Raw genomic sequence first — 11,878 nt, forward strand, 5'->3', positions numbered from 1 at the left:
GATCCACAGCTAATGCTAACAGCAGATCCACAGCTAATGCTAACAGCTGATCCACAGCTAATGCTAACTTTTTTATTCAGCCTTTATTTCTACAGGTTAGTGTCATTGAGCCACGAGGACTCGTTTAAAGAGAGACCTGTTCCAGACAGATCATATAAAGTCCAGACAACAATGACAACAATACTAATGCAGTTAAAATAAGAGAGTCGTGTATAAAACGGTGAAAAACAAGAACATATTTACTTTGATTTTTCTGTTGACACCAAATGTCAATTGTCATCATTGACATCAAGGTGGACAACTTCACTTCCTGTTGCGAGCTGTTCCAGGTGAGGAGCTGAGTAAGAAAAGGCCTTTTTGCCAAGTTCAGTCTGCACTGAGGGGACGCTGCAGGTAATGATGTCCTGAGCGCGCACGCTGTAACTGCACTGACGACGTGACGTGGGAGGAGTTGAAGGAATGAATTGGAAAGACGCAAAATAAAAAAACACGTTTCCGACATTTAAACGAGTACGGGCTAAGTTTTATTTGCATATCTTGTGAGAAATGTCTAGCTGATCTTATTGTTACAGACTTTTCTGTTTTGGTTGCACATTAAAATATAGAAACTGAGAAGAATCACTTAAATAAATAATAATGTTCATTTGTTCTTCTACACTGCATCTGTGGCAGGAAATTTCATGATTATATTTCTCACATTTTCAAATAGCAACTGCCTTTGGCTGAAATAAAGTAGAAAATGTTGCAATATTGATCCTTTTTTTTTTTTTGGTAGCGTCAGCCCAGTATTAAAATGAAAACACATCTAACCATTATCTTTACCCGCTTCTTCCTTTCTGGGTCACTGGTGCCCATATCTAGCAGTAGTAGAGGCAGGGGACACCTGGACAGGTCTCCAGTCCATCACAGGGACACCTGGACAGGTCTCCAGTCCATCACAGGGACACCTGGACAAACAACCATTCACTCTCTCACCTAGGGACAATTTAGAGTTACCAATCAACCTAACATGCATGTTGTTGGTCTGTGGGAGGAAACTGGAGTACCTGGAGAAAACCCACACAGCACAGAGACAACATGCAAACTCCACCCAGAAAGGCCCCTGCTGGGATTTGATCCGGCAACCTTACTGAGAGGCAACAGCTCTATGAACTGAGCTACTGTTCAAGTTTCTTTGTCATTCGCACCTCATGTGGTACATGTGGTGGAGCGAAATTATGTACACAGGGTCCCAGTTACATCCAACAATAAAATGTATAAGAAAAACAGTAATAACATCTAAGATATGAACTAAGAAAAACATCAACTAAATATACACTAAGCACTCATAACATAAAACATTGAATATCAGCACAAACATGAACTTGAGTCTGTGAGCAGATGTGCACGCATGAACCCATCAACATTGAAACAGATCAGCAGCAACATTGAAACAGATCAGCAGCAACATGAAACAGATCAGCAGCAACATGATGTGATTATTCTGGTTAGAGATTCATGAGTCTAACAGCCTCAGGGTAGAAGCTGTTCCTCAGTCTAGTGGTTCTACACTTAATGCTCCTCAACCTCCTTCCTGAGGGGAGTGGGACAAAAAGTGTGCATGCTGGGTGAGTGTGGTCCTTCATGATGCAGGTGGCCCTCTTCCTGCATCTGGAAGTGTAGATGTCTGTGATGGTGGGGAGGCTGACTGACTGAAATAGCAAAAAAATATAAAGTGTAAAAAGAAACCGTAAATAATGATCTAAGATATACGCTAAACACTAATAATGTAAAATAATTCATGTATTAAACAGCAGCCTGAACATGAGTCTGGTGAGTGGATTTGTGTGAATATATCTTATATAGTGCTGCTTGAGGCGGCACTGCTGCCATCAATAATTGTAAATCTTCTTTTCTCAAAATTGAAACGGTGATCCCTCAAGGAACTATCTTAGGCCCCATCCTTTTCAGCCTGTATATTAATAATCTTCCTGAAATTTGTCCTGAAGTTAGTTTGCAAATGTATGCTGACGATGCTATCATTCACACGTCAGGTAAAAGTGTCGTAGTCAGTGAAAAACAGAAGAACGGCTTACAGACAATATCAGCGTGGCTGAATAACTCCTGCTTAACGTTTAACACACAAAAAAAGAAGTGTGTTTTCTTTTCAATAAAGAAAGCTCCATCACAGTCTTTGCATATTCAAATCAACAGGATTGAACAAGTATCAGGAAAAATATTTAGTAATAATTTTGTCTTGTGGAGCTGCCGTCTGGTCACAGACTCACCAAACTGCTCTTCAACCACTGGAAAGTCTCTACAGTCCACCTTGAAGGTTTTACACCTAAAGCCCATCAGATTTCATCACTGTAATATTTTACATAAGTTCACTATTCTAGAATTTTCCAATTTTATAAATTACAGTTTTTTAAATGGATCTTCAGATGCTTACATGGACTTGCACCCGAACCATGAATGGATGATGCAGAAACTGCAGGGCTGCAGCAGATCTACCAGAGCGGCTGTAAGGTTCCTCTTCCTAGAACCTCTTGTCCTCAAAGTTCTCTGTGAGAGGATCCACAGTTTGTTCCTCACTCCCTGTCACTTTAAAATCTGTGACCAGCTTCAATAAGTTTAAAAAACTAACTCTGGCTGTGTCAACAACAGCGTGCATTCACACTTACTGTATTAGATTAGGTTTTAATCCATGTTTCATGTGTATTATTAGTTTACTCTTTTATTACCATTCCTAGTAGTTTCTTATCTTTGTTTATAAAAACACTTCGAGGGACAAGCGCTGCAAATGAGCTCGCACTAAAAGCACCATGATACAAACATGGGACCGCTGCTTGATTCAGTTTGTCTGTTAATGTGTGTCAGTCCCTGATAATAAACTTAATAAATAATAAAAGACAATAATAATTTGTATGTAAAGTGTGGTTGGTTCCACCTCATGTACCACGTGTGATGCGCATGACGATGAAGAAAGTTGAACTTTGTGTGGTAGCACGTGAAGCTGACCTGGTGTGTTTCTGTGCAGTTGGTGGAGAACGAGGAGCAGTTCCAGCAGAGTTTAGCAGAAGTTTTGGTGAAGGAGACCCACGTCACTGTGAATGTGTGAGTAATGCTGTCCTCATGCTGCAAACTTCAGAAGGTCACAGTCTGTTGCACCAGACCAAACATCAGAAGACATTGTCCTTCTATAGTGTGAAGTTATAGGACAGGAAAAGGAGGAAATGGTGTGTTCTTAAATAAATTTAGGGTTTAGCTTCATTAACATTTCACAGTTACAAATGTGCATGTGTAAAAATCTGTCCACATGCCCAACAACATTCGTAGCTTTTTCCGATGTTCTACGTTGGCATTCAACACTTTTGCTCCTTTATCCCGACTTTTTTATTGACGTTTATACACAAACATATTTTTAATTTTTTTAATGTTATTTTATGTTGTGATAGCCACAACGTGCAAACTGGAAGTGATGGGTAGGTTTGGTGTCAAGGAAAGAAACCAGGAAGGACAGATGGTGGTGGATTTCACCAAGAGAATGGAAATGGCTGTAGTCAACACCTGTTTCCAAAAGAGGGAGGAGCATAGAGTGACCTATAAGAGTGGAGGAAGGAGTACACAGGTCAACTACATTCTGTGTAGAAGAGGAAACCTGAGGGAGATTGGAGACTGTAAGGTTGTGGCAGGGGAGAGCGTGGCCAGACAGCATCGGATGGTTGTGTGTAGAATGACTGTTGTTGTGAAGAAGAGAAAAAGAGTGAAATCAGAGAAGAAGACCAAATGGTGGAAGATGAAGAAGGAAGAATGTTGTGATAAATTCAGAGAGGAGCTGTTAAAGGCTCTGGGTGGTAAGAAAGAGCTTCCAGATGACTGGACTACTACAGCAACAGTAATTAGAGAGACAGGTAGGAAGGTACTTGGTGTGTCACCTGGACAGAGAATGGATGATCAGGAAACCTGGTGGTGGAATAGTGAAGTGCAGGAAGATGTTCAAAGAAAGAGATTAGTCAAGAAGAAATATGACAGAGAGAGGACTGAAGAGAGGAGACAGGAAGATAATGAGATGGGATGTAGAGCAAAGACGGAGGTAGCTAAGGCAAAGCTGAAGGTGTACGATGAGCTGTATGGGAGACTGGACACTAAAGGGGGTGAGAAGGACTTGTACCGATTGGTGAGACAGAGGGATCAGGCTGGAAAGGATGTGCAGCAGGTTAGGCTTGTTAAAGATAGGAATGGTAATGTTCTAACAAGTGAGGAGAGTGACGGGAAGATGGAAGGAGTACTTTGAGGAGCTAATGAATGAAAGAGAAAGAAGAGTAGAGGTCATAGAAACTGTGGACCAGGAAGTGGGAAAGATCAGTGAGGGTGAAGTCCAGAAAGCTCTGAAAAGAATGAAGCAGGTGAAGGCAGTAGGACCTGATGACCAGTGGAGGTTTGGAAATGTGTTGGAGAGATGGTAGTGAGGTTTTTGACTCAAACATTCAATGGCATATTTGAGGGTGAGAAAATCCCTGAGGAATAGAGAAGAAGTTCTGGTGGCCATTTTTAAGAACAAGGTGATGTACAGAGTTGTAGCAACTACAGGGGAATTAAGATGATGAGTCACACGATGAAGATCTGGGAGAGAGTTGTGGAAGTTAGACGAGAGATGTATCTGTGAGCAGCAGGATGGTTTCATGCCAAGAAAGAGCACCTCAGATCCATCTTTGCTTTGAGGATGATGATGGAGAAGAACAGAAAGGGTCAGAAAGAACTCCATTGTGTCTTTGTGGATTTAGAAAAAAACGTCTGACAGAGTGCCGAGGGAGGAGGTGTGGTGTTACATGAGGACATCTGGAGTGGCAGAGAAGTATGTTGGACTGGTACAGGACATGTTGGACTCATTTAAAGAGAGACCTGAACATAATAATAACGTAGAAACAGCTGTAGTGCTTCATCCAGGACAGGAAGTGCTCATTATACTTCTGCAGGGATAACTGTTATATCAAATATCTGTAAAGGTTTATAAAATAACATTTGCTTTTTTCTGAAATTTCTAGTTTGCAGATGATATTGTGATCTATGGTGAGAACAGGGAACAGGTGGAAGAGAACTTGGAGAGGTGAAAGAAGAGGAATGAAAGTCCGCCGTAGTAATCAGATTACATGTGTGTGAATGAGAGCGAGTACGAGGAACTTATAAACCTGGTTTATACGTTGATAAACAGTCGTGGTGAATCTTCGGTTCAACTTTGAGTTGTTTGATTATTTTACTGCACATTTCAAGCACGGCACACTTTGTGACTAAAAACCCGACTGTCCCTGTCCCTGGCAGGAGACTGGCCAAGAGTCTCCCTGTGCCCGTGGACGAGAGCCGTCCAAGGATCGAGCTGGTGGTGTTCATCATCGACCTGACCTCGGAGCTCAGGTGAGAACGTCGTTCCTTCTCCACCTGAACAGGTACCGCTCTCATGCTGTGGTTTCACTGGGATCAAGTTCTGCTTTTTGTAGAGCCCAGACCAACGTTAAATAAAAACGTCAGGATAATCCGGGTATAAAGCCCCGTAGAGCTGGTGTGCACACGACATCCTGTGATCCGTGCAGCGTCAGTGTTTCCTGCTCCGTCTGTGGCTCTACTTCAAACGGATGAAGCTGAACTTCAACTTTCACTCTGAGTTAAACGGAGCGCTGGTGTCCCAGGGGACGCAGAGACCAGTGCTCGTGCATGATGTCACTCCCACTGGTAAAACCTGTAACTGTTTTTTCTGCTAGTTTTCAGTCTGCAGAAGCTTCTGTGAAATATCTGGACCCTGGATACTTCCTGGGGAAAGTCTGCTTCATGGTGACTCGTGGTACGACAACAGGTTCATTATTTCCACTGAGTTTTAAGCTTTTTCTGCATGAAAGCAGAAGCTGAGAGTAAATGGAACAGATTTTATGGTTTGATAAAGTAAGACATCAGTTCTGATGAAGATGAGCACCAACTCATGCACACCTGTGTGGTTTTCTGTGGCAGCTCGTAGCGCCTCGGCCCCTGCCGAGCGTCTGGACGCTCTCAGAAAGATGGCCGCCTCGCTCCGCTGCCCTCTGCTGTTTGCAGACGATCAGGTTTGTCTTCCAAACTGTTGCCTTGTTTTATTTCTCACATGCAGGTCAACACAGGGTCAACCATGCAGTGAAATGTCCAGGATGAGAAGAACCGATTCGACTGTCTAAGGAAAAACAAGAACTATTAAAGCGTGCAATAAAGTACCATAAAGTGAAAAAGAAATACAATGCTCAAAAGGTCTAAAAGAAATATATTAAACAACAACAAGGTAGAATATAACGGTGCAAGTAGGATGCATTAGTAAAAAAAGTATTTCCAGGTAGAAATATAATAAAAATGTACATGATGTCCCTCGCTACTTCACCCCACGATAAACGAGGGACTCCTGTATACGGCACTTAACTAACATAAACTACACAACTACACACTGAGCATGCATCAGGATATAAACTACACAGGTTATTGCACAGTTAGGGAGTAGCACGAGATGAATTATGGTAGTGACATACATCATATATGACGTATACGACATGGATACAGCCACATAGTGCAGCAGCAGTAAACATGTCAGTTGTCACAGATGTGACGGTGCAGCTGTTGTCAGTAGTTCAGTACTCTGACAGTTTGTGGACATTAACTGTCCTTTAGTCTTTTTGTACGCGATGACAGACTCCTGCATCGTCTGCCTGAGGGTGGTAGACAGAAGAGTCTAAAAAAGTTAAATCTGGTCCTCTGGACATTCAAAAAAACAAAACAAAGCAAAACAACAAAAAAATGTAGAAACGTTTCGTCTCTCATCCGAGAGACTTCCTCAGTCTGAGGTGCTGTATTCAGCTCAGTCTCTTAAATAGCACCTTCTCAGAGTGGATCAACCAGTTTGCTGCTGACAACCAGAACCAGCTGATCACATGCTCAAGAAGGACCATCAGCCTAACAATGGATCATTAGCACCTGATGGCTGTTTACTGTTCACAGAGGGCTGAGTGATACTAGCAATCACAGCATTGTAAGAGGGGGACAGTTGAACCTGGAGGCTCCGCCCCTATTTAATGATGGACGGTTTCTTTTCACAAAGATGGCCTCCTTTACTAGTTCTGCTTGTTGGTTCAATCTTTGATAAAAAAAAAAAAAAAACTTTATTAAATGTGGACATGACGACAACACAAACTGTTTTTATACATTTCTGTAACAATATTTGTAAAAATGTGACCTTAGATACATTTTAATGTTTCCTTGGGTTTCTTGAGCTCACCTGTGGACCCTCAGGACCCCCAGTGGGGTTCTGACCCCCCCAGCTTTAGAACCAGTGAACAGTGCACGTGGCTGTCATCAGTTTCAGTCTTTAACATCAGTCCCGTCTGTTCTTGGTCTCCAGACGTCTGAGGGTGTCGTCAGTGCAGCCGAGCGCCTTCTCACCATCCTGAAGGTATCAGCCGGCCTCGTTCCCATGACGACCGCTCTGCACCTGTCCAACCTGACCAGGTGCACTCTGCCACCTGACATGGACCAGCCAAGCTTTGACCAGCTCCTTTAAACCTTGTTGTTGTGCTCTGGGTTTTTCCTCTTCATATTTATTTGTAATAATGTCTTCTCTTCCTTTTGATCTTTGTTATTTTTGTAAATGCTTATTTGATCGTGTCACTTCAAAACGTTAGACGGTGTACTTTTAGGAACCACACGTGGTGTTCAGAGAAAAAATAAAATATATAATCAGGACTGAACATGTTCTCTCATGTAGTTAATAGTTTTAAACTAGAACCAGTTTATGAACGTTTGAAGAGCAGCAAGAATAAAACGTGTGTGTGTGTGTGGGGGGGGTGTCCAAAGAGTTTCTGTCATCGTGACGGGATCTTCAGCGCTCACTGGAGCAGTTCGCAGCTGGGATGAGAACCAGCACCTCCAGGTCGAGGGTGAGGTTCTGCCTCAAGTGGAGGAGTTCAAGTATCTCTGGGTTTTGTTCATGAGTGAGGGAAGAATAGAGCGTGAGATTGACAGATGGATCGGTGCAGCATCTGCAGTGTTGTGGACTGTGCCGGTCCGTTGTGGTGAAGAGGGAGCTGAGCTGTAAGACAAAGCTCTCTGTTTACTGGTCGGTCTACGTTCCTCCCCTCACCTCTGGTCATGAACTCTGTAGAGACTGAAAGAATGAGATCGTGGATCCAGGAGGTTGAAATGAGTTTCCTCTGCAGAGCTGGACTCTCCCTCAGAGACAGGGGGAGAAGTTCAGTTATCAGGAGAGACTCAGAGTAGAACCACTGCTCCTCCACATCCAGAGGAGACAGTTGAGGTGGTTCATCTGGTAAGGAGGCTCCCTGGACACCTCCCTAGGGAGGTGTTTCAGGCATGTGCTACTGGGAGGAGACCCGGACACGCTGGAGAGACGTCTCCGTTGGTCTGTAAACACCTTGAGGTCCTCCCAGAAGAATTGGAAGAGGCTGTGGAGTGTCTGGACCTCCCTGCTCTGATGCTGCCCCCGAGTCCAGAACAAGAGGAAGATGATGGATGGGGGGAGGAAGAGGTGTTTGATGTATGACCAGCAGCTCTGCCCGAACACATTTAGTTTTCATGATACTTGTACACGGAGCAGAGTCCATCCACGAGTTCTTTCTATCACGTCCAGTTCTGGGCCCCAACTTCTCTACGTGTCTTCAGCTGTTCCTCGGTGGACCTCTAGGTTCCTCAAAGTGTTGTGTGATGTCATGTCTTCACTTCCTTCTGTAAATCAGATACTCGTTTCAATCGACGTTCGGCTGATTCAGAACAACCAACATGTTTTAATAGTTTATAATAAAGTTTCACGGCCCAGTAAAGTATCGAACTGGCAAACGAGATCTTTAACGAACTGCACCCCAAACATGGAAGTCCCATCAGACACCGGCTGAACTTCACCCGTTTTAATAATCGTGTCACTTTAAACTCGGACATCTAGAACAAAACAAGCTTTTTAAAAATCATTAAATTCTTTGAACAGATTTATTAAAGAAGCAGTTCGACATCACTAAAGTTACAATAAAAAAACATTTAGTAAAAAAATACAAGTGAGTACCAGACATCAGTTCAGGTGTGTTTAATTCTTTTAAGTTATTTGTACACGGACAAACATCAACATTTTCTGTCTGACAGCTGTCAATCATCAGACAGAATGACGACGAGCTATGCAGAAATGTAGATATTTAATACGAGGAGCATGTTAGACACCTGTACAGGTGAGAAACAAACGATAAAAGACGTCTGATGTTTGCACATAAAAAACACTGAAAAAAATACAAACTGAAGCAGAAACTGTCCCGCACCATCAGCTGTCAATCACCGAGTTACAGCTGTCAATCACCCTGCAGCTTCAGGACAGAACATCTGGCTCAGAGAAGTTACACCTCAAAATAAGAAGAACTGCATGCTGGGAAAAAATATCTAAACTACTCAAATTGAAAAACTTGAACTGACAAACTACATCGGCGAGCTTAGCTCCACCCCCTTTACTTGTGTCCTTTACTGGTCTTGAAGGACACCTGCAGGACTTTGTCCCCCAGCCGGTACCCGTTCAGGCTGTGGATCGCCATGGCCGCCTCCTCGTAGTTCGCCATGCTAACGAAGCCGAAGCCTTTGCACTTGTTGGTGTTGAAGTCTCGGATCACTTTCACGTTGACGACGGCGCCGAACGGCCCGAACATCTGCCACAGCATGGCCTCGTCTGCCTCCTGACCCAAGTTATAGATGAAGATGCACCAACCAGAGGACGGGCTCCCAGAGGCTCCGCCCCCTCCACCCATGTGGTCAACGCTCATCGGAGAAAACCTGGAACCAAACAGGAAGTCAGACAGCTCATCTGATCAGTGAGGTGACCTCATCACCAACAGCCAATCAGGGCGCTGCGTCTCAGTGTGCTAAATTCAGTAATCTGATTACTTTGCTGCTCTCACCTGAACCTCTGCGCCTGGTGATGAACTGGACCCCCGAAGCGTCGTGACTGGCCGTGGTACGTCTGTGCCATCATCACAGAGTTCTTGCCCTGATTGGGGTTGGCAGCAAACTTGACAGTGATGGCCTCAGAGCTGCCGGGCGCCATGTTTCCATTCAGGTGTCTGATGGCGGCCTCGGCCTCGGCCCTCTTGTCATAACGGATGAAGGCCACGCCCCGAGAGAGTCCTGAACACCAATCACATGACGAGATCAGTTACCGCCACACTTTCACCAACATGGAGTAACCCGACATGCTCGAGCTCTACGACCAAACACAACAAGTATGGACGTCCACGCCACGGCGTGGTCACATGACTGAGCACGCCACGGCGTGGTCACATGACTCAGCATTACCAGAAGCCTGGTCCACCAGAACTCTGGAGTTTATGATGCGTCCGAAAGGAGCAAACATGTCTTCGAGGTCCTGCTGACTCAGGGTCCTGGGCAAGCCGCTGATGTAGAGATTAGCGTCTTTGATCATGTCCGAACTCGGTCGAGCAAACGAAACCTACAGGAAGGAAACGGAAGTGTTTCAAAATATCGTCTTCACAAGAAAAAAATTAAACACTGAAAAGAATCTTACATTAAAAAAAATACACAGTTGTATTTAGTCTTCAAAGAAAAAACAGGATATTTTAAAAAAATTATCAACAGGTTAACATTTACCCAGATTTATTTAAAACAAACTAAAAAAAAGAAATCATTAAAACAGGCTCTGACCGTTTTTTCAAAATAAAAGCGCATTAATTGTTTAAAAGAAAGCACATGGCACAGATTCAGAGCATGTTTCAGAATAAAACAAAAGCATGACAGCAGAGGTTTTAAACTACCTTCATCCATCAGACAGTTTGCAGGTGAGAGCGCCTCCTACTGTCCGGGGAACATAACACATCTATCAGGTGAAACAGAAAGTCAAAGAGCACCTGTGGCACGTTACCTTGATAGTTTTAGACTGTAGCCTCAGGCCATTGAGGGTACTGATTGCCCTCTCTGCATCATTATGGTTAACAAAGTTAACAAAGCCGTAACCTAAACTGTGGCCTAGAGAAACACAAAGGAAAACAACAAAATAACACAACAAAACTGTCTGTGAAAGCATCACGTTCTGAAGAAACAAAACTGAGCACAGGTCACGTCACGGCAGTTTCACAGTGTTGAAAAAAATAAAAGTTATAATTCTGAACAACCCCAGAAAACTCACGTCTTCACCTCCTCCTCTGTTCGTTCAACACATCCAGGTTAGCTTATCTGAATTAATTACCGTAATTTCTGGACTTTTAGCGCGCACCTGAGTATAACGTGCACACACTAAAAATTTTTAAAAAAAATTCGTACATCTGTGAGCCGCAGGTGTGCACGCTGTAACAAGTGGCAGCACAGCTGCTGACAGATGTGCAGCTCTTGTAGATCAAGAATCAACCACCAGATGGAGTTTCACTAACTGATGAAGAGTCACAGGTCGTCATGACAACCGCCTCCCTCACTCATGGTTACTCTGCTGAATGGACTAACACAAACTAGTCTAACAGGAACAGACTAATCACTAAAACAACAATTCTAAACAGAGAACTGAAAAGATTAACAATGAACATTTTACCCACAATCCCTCTGAGGTCATGTGACCAACAGTCAACCACAATGAACCACAGAATGCTACAATGCGTACCTGTAACACACAGATGCAGTAAATGTTTTTTTCTGAACGGTGCCGGTAACACGGCTGGTTCAAAAACAACAGAGCAGCCAACCAGGAAGTCCTTGATCACCGACTCCTCCTGCAACAAACTTCAACTTTGCTTTTTCCTCCTCACTCGCCCTGGAGCAAGACTGATGCTTTCCTTCCCTCTCCTGCTCCCCCTCTCCTGCTCCTCCTCTCATGCTCCCCCTCTCCTGCTCCTCCTCT

At 43.7% G+C, this 11,878-nt stretch overlaps 2 protein-coding genes across 3 annotated transcripts in view; one reads left to right on the forward strand and one right to left on the reverse strand.

Moving 5' to 3' along the window:
- pane1 (proliferation associated nuclear element) overlaps nt 1–7,725 on the forward strand; it is an 8,095-nt gene extending 370 nt beyond the window's left edge. The window contains exons 2-6 of the mRNA XM_037697858.1: nt 3,020–3,096; nt 5,302–5,394; nt 5,739–5,818; nt 5,983–6,074; nt 7,391–7,725. Coding sequence (XP_037553786.1) covers nt 3,020–3,096; nt 5,302–5,394; nt 5,739–5,818; nt 5,983–6,074; nt 7,391–7,549 — 501 coding nt within the window. The 3' untranslated portion in view covers nt 7,550–7,725. The remainder of the gene's footprint in view (nt 1–3,019; nt 3,097–5,301; nt 5,395–5,738; nt 5,819–5,982; nt 6,075–7,390) is intronic.
- A 1,338-nt stretch (nt 7,726–9,063) lies between these two features.
- LOC119430452 (ELAV-like protein 1) overlaps nt 9,064–11,878 on the reverse strand; it is an 18,233-nt gene continuing 15,418 nt past the window's right edge. Inside the window, exons 5-8 of one of the 2 annotated variants that reach the window (XM_037697859.1) lie at nt 10,913–11,016; nt 10,330–10,483; nt 9,936–10,161; nt 9,064–9,810 (exon numbers count right to left, since the gene is read on the reverse strand). In XM_037697859.1, coding sequence (XP_037553787.1) covers nt 9,492–9,810; nt 9,936–10,161; nt 10,330–10,483; nt 10,913–11,016 — 803 coding nt within the window. In that variant the 3' untranslated portion in view covers nt 9,064–9,491. The remainder of the gene's footprint in view (nt 9,811–9,935; nt 10,162–10,329; nt 10,484–10,912; nt 11,017–11,878) is intronic. The other variant, XM_037697860.1, reaches the window with a different exon arrangement.

This window comes from Nematolebias whitei, chromosome 3, assembly GCF_014905685.2.
Source record: "Nematolebias whitei isolate Nwh7 chromosome 3, NemWhi1, whole genome shotgun sequence".
NCBI classification, from domain to species: Eukaryota; Metazoa; Chordata; class Actinopteri; order Cyprinodontiformes; family Rivulidae; genus Nematolebias; species Nematolebias whitei.